Source organism: Heterocephalus glaber, unplaced genomic scaffold (genome assembly GCF_053883595.1).
Source record: "Heterocephalus glaber isolate CG9 unplaced genomic scaffold, H.glaber_assembly_v1.0 deba00001452, whole genome shotgun sequence".
NCBI classification, from domain to species: Eukaryota; Metazoa; Chordata; class Mammalia; order Rodentia; family Bathyergidae; genus Heterocephalus; species Heterocephalus glaber.
Window position 1 is genome coordinate 9711872 of NW_028258302.1, and position 16634 is coordinate 9728505.

Consider the following 16634-nt stretch of genomic DNA (forward strand, 5'->3'; position numbering starts at 1 on the left):
TGTGTGTGCCTTCTCCTTGTGCTCTCCCATGCTTGACTGTGGAGCTGTCCAGGCAGACACAAAATCTCTCCTACAAGGGTCTGCCCTCACAGATGCTGGCTTCCAAGCAGAAGTGTGAAGTTCTACCAGTATCCCTGCCCCATTCTTTGAGCCTCTTGGCAAATTTGTGGTTTCACTTGGATATAAGCGCCCTGGGTATGGTGGGTGCCCTTGGTTCTGTGGTTCTCAGGGGGCACTGATCACCTTTTCTAGGACTTGGCTTTCTAAGAAGGTCTTGGGTTACCCTCTTAAGCTCTCCCTCCAGTCCTTTTATACAAAAGCAATCTTCTGGGGCTCAGGGGAGGGGTTTAAGAATGGGAATGCTACCAATAGGCTTCCTTATTAATTCAGATAAGGCTTCCCAAGGCCCTGAAGGTTGTTATCTCAGGCTAACTGTGCATGGAAGATGGAATATACTGGCTCCTCTGCGGGGAAATCCACACAAACTTCCTTATGATCTTGCTGAGCAGCAACTTATATTCTTTTCCAGTCTTCAATGGGTGGCAGTTTGAAGCAGGACTAGAGGATCTGAGGAAAGGTAGTCCCTCAGCCATAGGGGACATGGAGGCCAGCCAAGATCAGCTCCTGTGTCAAAGACAGAACCCTCTGAGGGTCACTCAAGGGTCCCAGGGACTGGGCACAGGTAGCTGTGTGACCTCACAGGGGTTAGAGATACTTTGCTGAGGCCATGGAGTAAGGCATCAGGTCATCCATCTTTCATTCAAAATGTCACAGGCCTCAGAATCCTACAGTGAGAGTCAAGACTGACAAGAATGAGCCATTTAGCACCAGGGGCCCTCATGCTGCCCACAGAAGGCAGCAGCCCACATCACAGTTTGCAGTCAAGCATCAGTCATTCCTACAAATGAGGGTTCCTGGTAGAGTCTTCTGGGTCTGGGATCACCTGTTCATTCATTGAGAAGAAGAGAGATGGAGGAGCAGAGAGCAAACTGCTTGGGCTGGGGTCAAGCTTGGTAGAAGCTGTGCTGTGAGATGGGTGGGAGACACCTCTTTGGCTCCTCTCCTTGGCTGCGTGAGACTGAGAGATGCCCTGGGAAGAAGCAGGGGTGGAGACACACCATCAACAGCACAGCCGGGACAAGCCCTCCTGTTTCAGAGTCAGTAAGAACTGAAAGTGTACTCCCCGGCCCCAGGCACACTGCTACACTCCATGCCTTCCAAGCCTTATCGCTTTGGGTCTTCACATCAAAGCTGTAGTTGAGAAGTTATGCATCCAGTTTTTAGACATGTGGGAGAAGACTCGCTGAGGTAAAATACCTGCTCCTCCCCCCCTCATTGTACAGTTAAGTGAAAAATAACATGCAAACCCAATTATTTTTTACATTTGTTCCACCTTTAGGTTGGTGGCTTGGTTTGGCTACACATGTTTTCCAAAGAATTTGTCGTCTATTTTCAAGGTAAATGCTAAGCCTGTGGAGTGTAGATTCAGCTATTTCCCAGGAGCTTAGCACACACTTCACACTTTGTTTCATAAGGTGTCAGAGTCTGCTCCTTGAGCAGGTGATATGAGACCCTCAGCCTGAAGCTGAGGAGCACATGCTTATCCCAGTTCAGAGTGTGGCCATGAAGAGGGTCTGGAGGAGGGCCACCACCAGGAATGACTAGATGACCATCAATCCAGAGGTGTGGCAAGAATCATCTGTGGCTGCAGGATAATTCCAGGCAGTGGGTAATTCCCAGAGACCATGCTACCGAGCAGGTGGGTGATTAATACCAAGAACCTAGCCTTTCTCTAGGGGACACAGGGAGCAGGGTCCACCTAGAGGAGAAAAGAACTTAACAATTGTTAGACCCTCACCTGTGAGATTCAGCAGAGGGTCCCAGTCCCAGAGGGTTCTTGATGATGAGGGAGGAATTTGAAGCAGAAGCTACTTCCACGGCATAAAGATGCTTTTGTGGGCAGGAAATAAAAGGGCCATGAGTGAGGTGACCATATATCCCTATTTGCTTAGTACAATCCTAGTTAACACTTTTTGTACTAGGTAATTATTTTTATTTATTTATTTTTGTACTAGGTAATTATTAATCGTGCCACCTTTCATTTTCTGAAGTGTCCCTCATAGACATTGTATTATATGGCCGCCCTCACCATGGCCAGACAGACTTCATGCCAAGCAAAGACCTGGGCCTTGGCTGAGTGGTTTGGATGCCATGGGAGACCCCCGAGAAAAAGGTCTATGAGGCTGTGTATGACTAACCCCTTCTTATCTCTCTCCTTTATTGCACATCACTCTTCCCCTTGAAACTCTTTCCTACTCAGTGCCTTTGCACTTATAGTTCACTAGGTTGGAATATCCCTCATAATGCTGGCTCCTTCTTATCATCCCTTAACTGTCACCTTACCCTGAAGACCAATCCTTCACCTTTTATTTTCTTCATGCCCCCTTACATATGTATATGAGGCAACTTTTGCTGTGGTAGCAACAGCATCAAGATCTCAGTAGCCTGTACCTAGAGCATTCTGTTCTCTTGGCAGAAGGCAAAAGCTTCAACAGACAGAGGCAAACCAGCCAAGCACATTGAAAACCTGCTTGGAAATGCCTATTCCAGGTCCACTAACATTCTGTGGGGTAAAACTCATCACAAGACCAAGACCAACATCAATGGTGTTAGGGATGGAGAAGGTCCACGTGAAGGGGTGTATGGCAAGGACAGGAAGGGAGCATGTGATTGTGAACAATAGTACAGTTTATTACAGTAAGTGTCACTTATTTCATTTGTTGTATTACACTCTTATTTTACTGCAAACTCCCTGAAGACAGAACTATAAGTGTCTTGTTCATTGTTGTGTCTTCAGTGCCAGTCATACAGAAAATTCTTTTTTTTTCCCCCATTAACTTTATTGGTACATTCTAGGTATACAATATAGTTACATTCATCATTGGGCTCTTGTACCATTACATGAGTCTCTTGGTTCTTATTTTTTTCCCCTTCCCTTGCCCTCCATTCACCCCCTCCACCCTTCCCTATTTGCAAAGACCTTGTTTCCATTTTTTTCCTCTTCTCATATTTTTTCCTTTCCCTTTTTTCCCTTCCCCTACCCCTCCCAATTCCCCTGCTCTTTTAGACCTTTTCTTCCTGTTACACAATATCAGTTATACATTTTTAAAATTACAATATTAAGATCTAGGGGACATTACCACAGATTTTATAGAATTTAAAAGGATATAGAAAGCATTATTACAAAAATCTTTTTTGAAATAAATTTGACAACTTCTAAGAAGTAACTTAGAAGACAAATTATTGAAACTAACTCTGGAGGAAATATAAAATTTGAATAGCACCTATTAAAGAAAGCATATTCCTAGCTTGAAAACCTACCTATATGACAACAGCAGGCTCATAAACATTTTAACTGATAAATTATATCAAACAATTAAAGCAGAAAAAAGAAGGAACACTTCTCCCCTCATTTTGGGAACTCAACATTGTGCTAATCCTAAAACTGGATAAAGATAATAGAAGAAAAAGTATGAACATAGATAGAAATTTGTTTAACAAAACAAACTATTAGAAGTCAAATCTGGCAGGATGTAGAAAGTGGTTTTATTATAGGGATGGCAGTGTTGGTTCAGCATTGGAAGATCCACCCCCAAAAGTCATCATTTTAACAGAGGAAAGGAAAAAGCCATATGATCCTGTCACTAGTTGGAGAAAAAGCATTGGACCAAATTCTATAGCTGTTCAGGGTAAAAGCTATCAGGAGACTAGAAGTAGAACAGAAACTTCTCAACAAATTAAAGACATGTACTCCATACTTCCAGCGAGAACACCTTGTATGAATGGAGAAGATACAATGCTTTCTCCTTAAGGTGGGGAACAAGATACAGCAAATTCTTAATAAGCACTGGTTTTGTATCTTTGTCATAGTTATTATTATTCATATTAGTATTGGTATTATTATATAGACAAAGCCAATGTGGTAGAAGTGGGAGTGGATTTGGTTTAGAACAGCTCCCCATCCAAGCCTATTAGCAGCAGGATTTTACTCTTCAGCCCTCAAGATAATGGAATTGTAGCCAAGACTGGTATAGGTATAGGTAGACATTGGGGTGGGGGAAGCTTGATATACACACCCCTTGACTACAGCTAGAAAGGATAAATACAGGTTGGGAAGGACCCATGCCACTCGATAGAAATCATACTTAACAGTTTTTCACATGGACAAGAGGAGAGAACATTCTAGAAAGTTAAAATAGTCTAGATAGAAATACAGAGATGAGGTTGGCCTTGTACGTTTGTAGAGCTGCAAGTGGTTTAACCTAACTGGAAAAGAGTGTTCACTGGCTGGGGGATAAAGATAAAAGAGCTTAGCCTTAGGTTATTGAGAGTCTTGAGCCCCTTTATGAAGTCTAGACTTTTTCCTCTGTGCAGCAGGGAGTCTTTAAAGAGTTTTAAACAAGGATGTAACAGAACAAAAGTTTGTGATTTATAAAATGGATTCTCCATACTGAGCCAGTATAGAGGATGGATTCAAACTGAGTGAGATTTAAAGTGGGAGACCAGGGAGCCTATTACAGTAGGAAGAAGACCTCCACTTGATAGGGTGTGAAGAGGTTGTGACAAGTACAAGAGATATTGACAAGATAAAATCAACGGAAGTTAGTTACTGATTGGTTGTGGGGATGAAGGAGAAGGAGCTTTACTTAGGCAACTAGATACTGTCATTCATGGAGGTCAGGGATGAAGGGGGCGTTCAGAAAATAGTGTAATTTTGAACATGCATCTGAGGTACTGGTGGGATCCCCAGGACAGATGTACATCAGGCAGTTTTGTTTCAAGTCTGGAATATGACAGGAGGGTCTGGGCTACTGGTATTTATTTGGAAGGCAATGGTATAAAGGAGAAGGGAGGAGAATGAGAAAAGGGCCTGGCCCGTACCTGGGTAATGGCAGGGCTGAATCATTTGTTGATGCCAAGGAACATTCTAGGTCCTGAAATCTAGAACCACATTTGGGGAAGAAGACCAGGAGTTCAGTTTGGGACATGTTTTATTTAAAATCATGTGATAAAGTCCAGACGATTTTCCATGACCTAAAAGACCTTTGCCATTCTCTACAACTTATCTCCTGTTTCTTGCTCCATCCACCACCATTCTTCTCCTGCTCTGGCTTCCTCTGTCCGTCATATACACCAAGCTCATTCCCAGCCCTGGGCCTTTGCACTTGCAAAGTTCTCTCTGCCTGTAGTGATCTTCCTTAGGACGGCTGGCTCCTCCTCACCAGAACATAGTTCAGAGGCCACTTCCTCAGACAGGCCATGTCTGACCCCCTGACTGAAAGCTGCCCACCCACATTCCATTACTGTTTTCTCCTTTGCCCCTCCCTATTTTGTGTCACCTATTAGAAGTAAACTTCACAGGGACCGACGGCTTGCTTATCCATCCATCTGGCTGCTAACCCCTTTTTAGAACAGTGGCTGGCACTCAGCAGGTGCTCCATCACTCTACTGAACCCCGGGCTAGGTGGAGACAATTCAGAGAGCATTGCACATAGGGCTCTGGAACTGGAAGAGAGGTCAGTGCATGTGGAGTGGGGTACCCTGACGAAAGCATGTGATGTGAAAAGATAGCTCTGAAAGAGACCCTTCCTGTTCCAAGACGTAAAAGTCAGGTTGAAGAGAAGAGCTTTCAAATGACTGGCAAGGGGCAGACAGAGCAGGAGGTCATAGCAGAAATGGGTGTCATAGAAGCAAAAGGGCAGTGTTTTGGGAATGAGGGAAGGGGCAGCTCTGCTGAATGCCACGCTAATTTGTCTCAGGTCATCGACATCCAAATCCTGCCAGGCCAAGAAATGAGGATATGAAAGAAAAAATAAATCCAAAAACAAGTGCAGAGCATGGCTTTTGAATCAGTTTATATCAAATATGAATTTAATAGTACATGCAAGGTACTTGGGAAATACATAGCCAGTAGTCTCCATTTGTCCTTGATACTTCTTTTAGAATTTCTGTACATTTCTAAAACGCATCCTTGACGTTGCCTCTTTTTACATTTATGTTTTTATAAGTACATGTTTGCGATACATAATGAATGCATTCATCATGGGGAGTTGGTACATGTCTATATTGCATCATAATCTTTTTGTCTTCAGTATTCTCATGCAGAACTGGGGCTAAAGTTAGTCGTCTTTATGACAAGGAGGAGGCCTTCCAGGTGACTAGCTTCACCCGTGACCCTTGTTGCCGTGAGACTTCCCCACGGTCTCCTTGCAGCCATTAAAGCTAAATGATAACTTTCGCCAAGCTCCAGCGCCAGAGATGATGTCAAGATAATGGCGTTAGAAATTAACATACACTGAGCTGAGCAAAAAGAGGCAAAGGAAATGTGAGGGTGGGTTTGTAAAACCTCTGCCTTCAGCTCAGCAGTAGCATTAATCAGCAAAGCGACCTCAGTTTGCTGATCCAGGGATGCACAACAAATCAAGAACTATCTGATTTGGGAACTTCTGCTTGGGTGAGCATTGCTAGAGAAAATCACCCCAGCAGGCAAATTGACTCGGCTGTAAGTTCATGTTCACCAATCTCAATCAAACCTGCAACAGTGCTTGGCAGTCCATCTGTGTTTCTCAAGTCAGCCTGGTCTCCACTCCTTCATGCAAACCATCCCAAGCATTCTATAGTCTCCTCAAACCCTTCCCTCCCCTCATACTGCACTTGAGAATAACCTTACTTCTGCCTCACAGGCAACACACTGGACTTGCAAATACCAAAGACACCAAGCCTATAAACCTATACCCTCCTTACTCTTCCTCCATCCTCTCTCCCATTATGATAGAGAGATGAGCAAGCCTTTCTCCCACCAAAAACCAAGCCCGCTTGTAGATTGATATCAAGAAAAAAATGTTTTAATATGTCCACATTTAAGCTTAAGGTCAGAAGCCTTCAAATACTTTTAGCACCACAATAAAAATACATTTTTACATTGCATCTAATACACACTTGCACATAATTAACCATAGAGTTCGCAAACAATTCTCACCTTTTCTACCTGTAATGAACTCACATTTTTTTTTTCTGTTTCCTTCCTTTTGTTTCTGTGTTTGTTTTTAACATCCTGCTCATGACCTACCATATCAATTTCATGACCAGTCAGTCTCTACTGGGTGGTAAACCACTGATTCATACATTTTGCTACCGATTCTGCCTTACCACACACATTCTGCATTATTCAGCTTTCCATTACTATAACAAATACCTGAGATAATTTAGGAAAATTTTATTTCAGCTCACAGTTTTGGAGGTTCCAATCTGTAACTGGTTGGCCTTTGCTTTGGTAGGCAGCACATCATGGCAGGAGCAAATAGTGGAACAAAACTGTTAATCTCCTGGCAAGGAAGAAAAAGAGAGAAAGAGAAAAGAAGAGGCTGGAGTCTCCAGTGATTTCTCATAAGGCCCCAGGTCTGGAAGGTTTTACCACCTCACAGTAGTGACACTTTTGAACCAAAGCTTGAACATACGGGCCTTTTGGAAGACATTCAAACTATATGCCTCCTAGAACTCATCCTTCTTCTGCAGATTCCTTGCTATGAACATTGACATTTTCTCCAGTGTCTCTTGGCTGTTTTTGTTAAGAAAATAAAAACTTCTTTCATCACAAGCACACCTCCTTGCAGGATCATGGAAACTCTTTCACATCTAGACTTTTTTGACAGGTTCCCTGTCCTTGTTGTGTGCACACCCCACCTCCCAGTTCTCTGTTAGGCCACCCCATTCTGACTTTGGGTCTCCTACTCCTCTGAAACTGTCCTCACTGAAGCCACCAACAAGACTTTCCTTGCTGAAACTTGCTAAGTGTTCTTCAGCCCAGAGGTTACTTCAGCTCAGAGTCCCCTCACACAGATGCCCTTCCTCTGCCTGCAGGCCCTTCCCTTGTCCCTGTAGCGCTGCTCGCCATGTTTCTGGTTTTCCTTCTACCTCTTGACTGCTTAGTCTTCACCTACTCAATAGCTCTGTTATTTTAAGTTTTTGTTTTCCACATCTTCATTGACCTAAACTTTAGTTTTTCTTTTGTTAGTTGCCTCTTAATTTCCCTGTCTAATATTTCTATTTCAAGTGCTTTGCTTTTTGTTGCATTGTAGTTCTTTATATATGACATATTAATATTCAACTGTAATAACATGCAAATATTTTCTCTCCATTTATTCCTCACTGTTTAACTTTTCTTTATGGTGACTTTTGAAATCCAGAAGTTTTCTATTTCTTTAGTTTAAAATATTGTTTCTCTTACACTTTCTAACTTTGATATAATGCTGAAGTCTTTCCCAACCTCTGAAATTATACACATATTCCTTATATTTCTTTTCTAGTATTTCTTTTTTTTTGTATTAAATTCTTTTATTGGTACATTGTAGGTATACAACACAATTACATTTCTCATTGGGAATTGTACCTTTATATAATGCATCTTGGTTCTTATTTTTTCCCCATTCCTAGCCCTCCCTTCACGCCCTCCACCCTTCCCTATTTACAAAGACTTTATTCCATTTTTTCCATTTCTCATCATTTTTCCTTTCCCTTCTTTCCTTTCCCCTGCCCCTCCCACTACCCCTACCCCTTTGGACCTTTTCTTCCTATTTTACATTATCGATTATTCATTCTAATCATTGGTACATTTTAGGTATACAATATAATGACATTCATCTTTGGAAATTTGCACCTTTACATAGTCTCTCTTGGTTCTTATTTTTCACCCTTGGCCAGCCCTCCCTTCAACCCCTCCAGTCCTCCCTATTTATAAAGATTTTGTTCCTATTTTTCCATTTTCTCATATTAATCCCATTCCCTTCTATCCTTTCCCCTAGCCCTCCCACTTCCTTCCCCTTTGCCCCTTTTCTTCCTATTTCACATTACCTATTATACATTTAGTCCTTATTTACACTTTCAGTTTCTCACACTAGAGAAACTATTCGGTATTTACACGTGTGTCCTATTTATTTCACTTAAGAGTATTGCCTCAATGTGCATCCACTTAGCTTTTCTAGTATTTCTGTGGCACAAGGAGTGAGGTGTGGACCTAGTCTTTTCAACAACTGGTCAACCATTTGTCCTACTGATCAAGCAACACTTTCCCTGCAAATTTGAAAAGACCCCTAACCATATGCTGAATTCTTACATTCTTGTGTTTATTTGTGAACTTTTTTTCAGTTCCATTGATATCTTATTTGAAACCAATACTACATAGATTTTTATTATTGCAGCTTTATAATAAATAGTAATGTATTGTACTTACTATCTGTGTTGGCAAGCTCTCCCTCCATTGGATGGAAGCAAGTATGGTTGAGATCTTGGGCTGTGGAACCAACCTGACTGGATCATTGTGCCAGCACCATCACTTACAGGCTATGTGACTATGGGCGGGTTATTTGAACACTCGGACTCAGCTTCTTCCTCTGTAACATGGAATTAATAATAGTACCCATGACAGATACTGCTGTGAGGTTTAATAAGCTAAAACATATGACACTCTTGGAATGCCAGCTAGCACCTCATATGTTATTCCTCATCTGTCTCAAAGAGAACATGACTACTTTAATCTTTTTATTCCAATAGGTGGATCTTATAATTGTTTTTCAGTGCCAGGAAAAGTATGGGGTGGATGGTGCCTGGAATTGGCTTAAATTTATACCAGACTTGAGGTTAATTGTTTCAAACAGAAATGCTATCTCCATTTTTAAATTTCCTTTTTTATCTATCAGTAAAGTTTTGTTGTTTTTGTTATATAGGTTATGTCTGTATTGTTTTATGGCTGGATTTGATTTGCTAGCATTTCACATATAGGATTGTTTTTCCTCATTGTTCATATGTCCATGCATGAGTAGGTGGGTGTGAATATGCATATCATACGTACTATTATTATGGGAATATTTGTATCAAAATTAATTTAAATAGTTTGGATAATATCTGCTTGTTTAAGATTTTAAAGTACTGGCCATGAAACCACCTACTTCCTAAACAGTGTCCAGTTTCTTCATGATTTTCCCTTCAAACTAATTTTGATAATTCAAATTTGCCTGGGAAATTCATTTTGTCCAAATTTCAAATATGTTATTCAATGTTATACAGTCTATATTTCATAATTAAATCATTGCCTTAATTTTATAACCTCCTCTCATATATATACTTCTATATTCTATATATATTTCTTGTGTAGACAAATCTATAATTTCTGTTTTATTTTTCTCTTTAGAAGCCAGCTATTTTTTCCTGTTGATATCTCTCCTGAATTTATTCTCCTTTCTTTTCTTACTCCTGTTCAGTTATTCTCTTTGTAACTTTTTGGATATAAATACTCATTTCATTTATTTTTGCTCATTATTTAATAATGAATGAGATCATAGATTTTCTCCTTCCTGCAGCTTTGGCCTAGGATCATTGTTGACAGCTCTATTTCCTGTTTGAATGCAGAATGTTATTTATTAAGAGTCTTATGAGTTTTCAGGTGATTTTCTTTGTTCTTTCATTACTGACTCCTAGTTTATTTGTTCTCCAAGCAGAAAATGTAGCCTGGTAATTTTATTGTATAGCAGAAGTTATGGAGATTTCCTTGTAGCATACTATAAGGTCCAGTATTGCAGGATTCCATGAGAACCTTTAAGTATGTTGTGTTTCTTAGCTAAAGGCCACAGAGTTCATATAACACAGACTCGCAATATTTTTCAGACCCTTCTTTACTTTTTTAACTTCATATTAACATATTTTCATGTATCTGTTTCAGTGCTTTGGGGCATATATAATCATAACTATCAAGCCTTCCTTTGGGAATGTGCCCAGCTTCCATGTTTTAAATATCATATTTGGCTTTTGTTTTAGGTCTTTGTCAGGATTAGTGAAATACCCTTCACTTTGTCAGGCTACACCTGATGTAATTAGCATTTTGAACATAACAAAGCTGCCTGTACCCATTTCAAAAGAAAAATAGTAACAGAGCTTTTCAACAATCCCCCTTTATATTCTACTCAAGATCATAGTAAATTCATATTAGGCACACTAATTTTACACATCTGCTTGTTAATGAGTTTTTTACCTTTATTATTTTTTTAAAATCTGAGCTACTCAAGAGCACGGGAGCACAGTCTCATAGCCAAAATCCAGGCGCACTATCTGGTAACTGCTTATGAAGGGGGAGAGTACCTGTTGTCTCTTTTAAGCTGGATGATTGATAGTAATGAGATCAATTACAACTTTTGTTATTGTTATTCCTCATTTGGGATACCGGAAAAGCAAGCTGTTTCTATTTTCTAATAGAAAAGTTAATGTAACATGCATATATGATTTTCCAGAGCAAGAAATATTAAACCTTTATGGTGCACCTCCCTATCCTGCCCTTACTGGGACAGATCTGGGTTATCTTTTGAGATGGAAGACAGAGCTTTCTAAGGTCATAGTCTCTTGTTAATAGTGTTGGTTTAGCAACCCCATCTCTTTCCAGGTACAAGAAGAAATGTTTATCAGTAGCTGTCCAGTAGGCTCTTGGCTTGAAAAATGAATCATCCAGGAATCAGGGATAATATAACATAAAAGGGTCTGATGTTAATATTAACACTACCTTTTGTTGTTGTTGTTCACATTTGCTTCTGCCAGTAGTACTTAAACTCTGGCTGCAATTTAGGTTTACCTGGAGAGCTTTTACATGTGTGATGACTGGGCTCACCCCCACCAATCAGATAGAAATCTTTGGGACCCAGGCATTGGGAAAGTGTAACCTTCTTCTAATGTGAAGCCCAAGCAATCTTGGCCCATTCCTTTCCTTTTGAATATACGGAGTTACTTTGTTTTAGCTGTGTGTCTTGTCTCAAGCTGAGGGTTATATTTTAACAGGATATTAACCTGCCTGCATTTATTGTCATAAATGGTATTCTGTCTCTTCTTTTAGTATCTTACTTTACAGTATTATATGTCCTTGTTTTTTTCAGTTTTATTCTTTCTTTTTTTCTAAATTGACTGCTTTGCTTTTTCCCCTTTTGATAATTTTGAAGATCAGCTAGTTCATATTCTATTACTAATTATACTTAGCATCTTTTAAAACATGCTGTAACCTATATTTCTCTAATTAACCACAGAAACTATAAAACAGAATTTCTTGCAAGATGAGGAGATTAACATATCTCCTAGCTCCAACTTTACTCTTTATATCAGTATAATCTGAAATATTTTACCCTTGGGTTTGGGTGGAAGTAATATCTTACATGTTCTCTTCCAAGGAATATTTGTTACATTTGCAATTCATTTTATAACTATCTTTATAGCAGTTATTTAGATTCATTACTATATTAATTTATATACTTTTTGCTAATCTTTTTTAAAATTTTTTATTAACCACAACTTGCCCATACTTGAGTTTTTCAGTTTGATTCATCTCTTGGCTGGATAGAAAATATCTTCAAGTGGTATTTTATGAATGTAATATGAGTACTGCATTTTTTGTGGTCTTTGATATTTAATGACCTACTGGGTCATTTCCTTTTCTGCTCTGAATTATTTAAGGCCACAGCTGTACTCTTTTTAAGAGATATGCACTGAGGACCACACTCACAATTTCTCTCTAGTTTCCAGGACTAATAAATCTACCTATTTTTACAGACTCTAGTCCATTCTATTGCTTGTCGATTGTAGCAGGATGGGGTTGTGAGGTCCCCATGTTTGTGACACCATCTTTTCTGATGGTAGCAGCAATTAGATACTTATTGATTCCTTCATCAAGTGTTGGTTGAGCATCTTCTACGTGCCATGTTCTGTGGGAACTATTAGGAGCTCAGAGGAAGATTTCTATTCTCACAGAGTATCTGTGCCTATGTTGGGAAGAAGGTTGGCCAGGTCATAAAAACAAAACAAGTGGGACGGGGATTTAGCTCAGTGGTTCCACCGCCTGCCTCGCGAGCACAAAGACCCGAGTTTGATCCCCGGTACCAAAAAAAACCCAAAAAAACAAACAAGTGAAAAAGACAAATTGAGAAATAAACAGCCTTACACAGGTACCCAAAATCTAAAATTGTGCCTCTTGAAAACAGCGATAAAGAAAAAGAATAAAGTCTTAGAGTGATGAAGTTGGGAATGAGGACTCAAGGACTCAGATGTTATTAATTAAATTCTCCTCTGTAGCAAATGTGTTTGCTCACATGCTTACAATGCTTCTGGTCACTTTCCCTCTGAAACTGTAGAATTTTTTCTTTCGTCCATCCTGAACTGGTTCAAAAGGCCACACAACTTGCCCCTTCCTGTCTTCAAGGTCATTGTCTTTAGGCATCATTTACATCATGCTCCCAACTGGACTACCAAAAGCTGAACAGAGTGTGACTGTGTGTGACCATAATTCAGTGCTGATATAATGCTTGAAATAAATAGATGGATACCTAACAGATTTAAGGAGCCCATAAGAATTGCACTGTCAGATGTAGTGGGCGGCGCAGTGTTATTCTCACACTGAGAGACAAAATGGAGGGGTGGCTAACATCTCGTTCCCTGGAGTCAGATTGCTTGGATTTAACTTGTCACTGTCGTTCACTGGCTATGTGACCCTGGCAAGTTACTTACCTTCTGTGTGCCTTGGTGTCTTCATCTTTAAATGGGGTTATCAATAGTGCTTACCTGGGAGTGTTATGTAAGAATTAATTTAAGTAATTGTTGGAAGTACTTAGAATGGTGCCTATACTTAGTAAACCCTCAATAATATGCAATAATCAGTACTATTAACTTTATCTTGCATTGCCTGAAAGTTTTTCATGTCCTTCTCTCTCCTTGGCTCAAATTCTTTCTATACTTAAAAAACTGCAGGGATTAGATGAGACTGAGTAAGTCTTAGGGACCAGGCTTACTTTGCTGAATTTGATAAGAGGGTTTTTAGCAGCAGGTTGGAAAAGAAATACTTCAGGCAGAAAAAGAGGAAATAGAAAGGGCAGGAAAAATTAGGAAGAAATTAGGCCCAAGGAATCACCACTTCCTTTGTTTTTTTTAGGTTTTTCCCTCTTTGACAAACATGATTTTATTATTATTTTTCATCTTAGCTTCATTATAATTAGCAAGTCAAATCCTATACTCACTAAAGCATGAATATCATTAACATGAAACATAAATATAAATGCTATAAAGGGATTTAAGTGATTACCCACATTCACTTTTGTCTTCTTTGTACTTTTATATATTTTAAAAAAAATTTAGGATGACTCTGTAACATTTTTGCAATCACAAAAATTAAATGCCATTTCATTTTGAAAAACAATATCACCCAGAAATCTACTATCCTAATACAATTTTTACTTGGAGGCTCATGTCCAATCTCTATCCATATATAAACAAGTATTTAATAGCTATCATCAAAAGTACACGTATAATTTTATGATCTAATGTTTTACTTAAAATGATATTTAACAGTCTTTGCACAAGGTCATATTTATAACTTTAATGATTGCGTTCAGACTGCATCACATTAAAGGTTATAATTTACCTCACTTTATTGGGCTGACATATACATTGCTCGCATTTTTCCCCATAATAGAATTATGTCATTATGAGCATCTTTGTCCATGTAGCTCTTTTTCTTTTGAATTAATTTCTACAGATTACTGACTCAGAGTATCTGTGTAGTTCTGTGACTCTTAATGAGAATTCCTATGTTCCCTTCCAAAAGGATTGTATCAAATTTACTCTGCAGCCAGCAACGGATGTCATTATGAGTTCCCATGAAGCCTCAACCATAGTAGGTTTTATGGGTTTTTTTCTTTATTTTTTCTAGTGACATTGACTGTTTTCCTACTAATTCTATTTTATCTTGTATGAATCCTCTGAGCATATACTTTGCTCACCGTGGGAATATTTTTACAGAATTATAAAAGTTTTAACTTGATATTGATATTTTTCCCTGCATCATTGTTGTTGCAATTACTTTTTGCATTCTATTTTTTCCCTTTTTAATTTTGGTTTAGTATTGTCTGTATTTCCGTGTACAGCAGTTTCAGTGCCTCATCCTCCTTCCAGCATCTGTTAGTAATCAACACAAAAATGGCCTAAAAGAAAAGGGCATTCTAAAGAGTGAGTCCTGAGGGTGAAGTATGGGAGCGGTAAGAGGAAGTGGTCAGGGCACAGAGATGGGACCCAGTAGCCTCTCTCAACCAGTTTCTGCAGAAGCTTTGGTCTCTGAAAGAGGCGCTCACCTGGCACCTCATTAGCATAGGGTTTGTTGTGGCTTGAAATTGTCAGAATCCCCATGGCTACTTATCATTTCCCATCAAAGACACTGAAAGGAGAAAAGTGGATTTGCATTATCTCTGCTGGGAGATTGCAACCACTATGTCTTTAATAAGCTTCCTTTCCTAGTACTGCAAACCAAGCTAAAAAGTATTGGGGATTGTGACTGTACATTTAAGTCTGAATGATGGTTTTTCCCAACACAAGTTACCAAGAGCATGCAGACTGACACTGCCTGGGGTGAGCTATTGAAAGGGAGAGGGGCTAAGAGAAAGCCAGCTCCACCATAACTGCTGTTAGCCGAAGAGACCCTGCCAGCACTATGCCCAGCATGGTATCCAGCGTGTCCCCTGCCTAAAGCTCAGAGCCCAGCCAGTCCAGCCAAACCCTGGTGCACCTTTTCTTTCTATTGCTCTGTAAGCTAAGAAAATGTTCCCCTGCCACCCCTTGGTGGCCACGTAGAAAGTTGGGGATGCTCACTCACCCTCCACTGCTCTTCTCTTGCAGTTTCCTGCTTCTTCAACTTCACCAGCCCCTCTGGGGTCGTCCTGTCTCCCAACTACCCAGAGGACTATGGCAACCACCTACACTGTGTCTGGCTCATCCTGGCCAGGCCTGAGAGCCGCATCCACCTGGCTTTCAATGACATTGATGTGGAGCCTCAGTTCGATTTTCTGGTCATCAAGGATGGGCCCACTGCCGAGGCTCCGGTCCTGGGCACCTTCTCGGGCAACCAGCTCCCTTCCTCCATCACAAGCAGCGGCCATGTGGCCCGTCTTGAATTCCAGACTGATCACTCCACAGGGAAGCGGGGCTTCAACATCACTTTTACCAGTGAGTCCTCCCTCTGTCACCTGCTGACCATTCCTCTGAGTGTCCACTTGGGAGGGTGATCAAGGGTGAGCCCATGGAGGAGTGTTGGTTGATGTGGGTGGGCCAGTGCCCAGCCCCAGGCTTGGAGCTCCCAGAACAACTAGGAAAAAGCATAAAGCCCTGCCTGCTGGGTTGGCTCTTCTTTCCTGTGATCTTGCTCTCTGTGAAGCATTTATTTCCATAGGCATGGTATATGATGTAAAAGGAGTGAGCTCAGAAGCTCATTTTGCCCTCCCACTGCCCACTTCCTACAAAGCCCAGCTAGAACGAAGGAGGACCTAAGGGAAAGAAAGCCTCTGACATTCTTTCATTAGCTCCTGAGTCCCTCTGATGTGCTCCTCCAAATCCCAAAACACTGCTTCCTGTTGACTTCTGGTGTTCTGCTGCCTACAGGTTGCTTTGTCCAGATCCAATTCCCAGAGTCAAAGCACAAAGGCTTGGAGGTGGCCCAGAGACTTATTGCAGCCAGCTGTTAGAGCATTTTCTCCCAGCTCCTCTTAGGGCTACAGTCTGCAAGTTGT

General features: G+C 40.4%; 1 protein-coding gene across 7 annotated transcripts in view; it reads left to right on the forward strand.

The window, feature by feature from the left end:
- The window catches only part of Csmd2 (CUB and Sushi multiple domains 2), a 582265-nt gene that overhangs the window by 347668 nt on the left and 217963 nt on the right, over window positions 1-16634 (forward strand). For all 7 annotated transcript variants that reach the window (XM_087215348.1, XM_087215347.1, XM_087215349.1 and 4 more), the window contains one exon: window positions 15748-16074. In XM_087215348.1, coding sequence (XP_087071474.1) covers window positions 15748-16074 — 327 coding nt within the window. The remainder of the gene's footprint in view (window positions 1-15747; window positions 16075-16634) is intronic.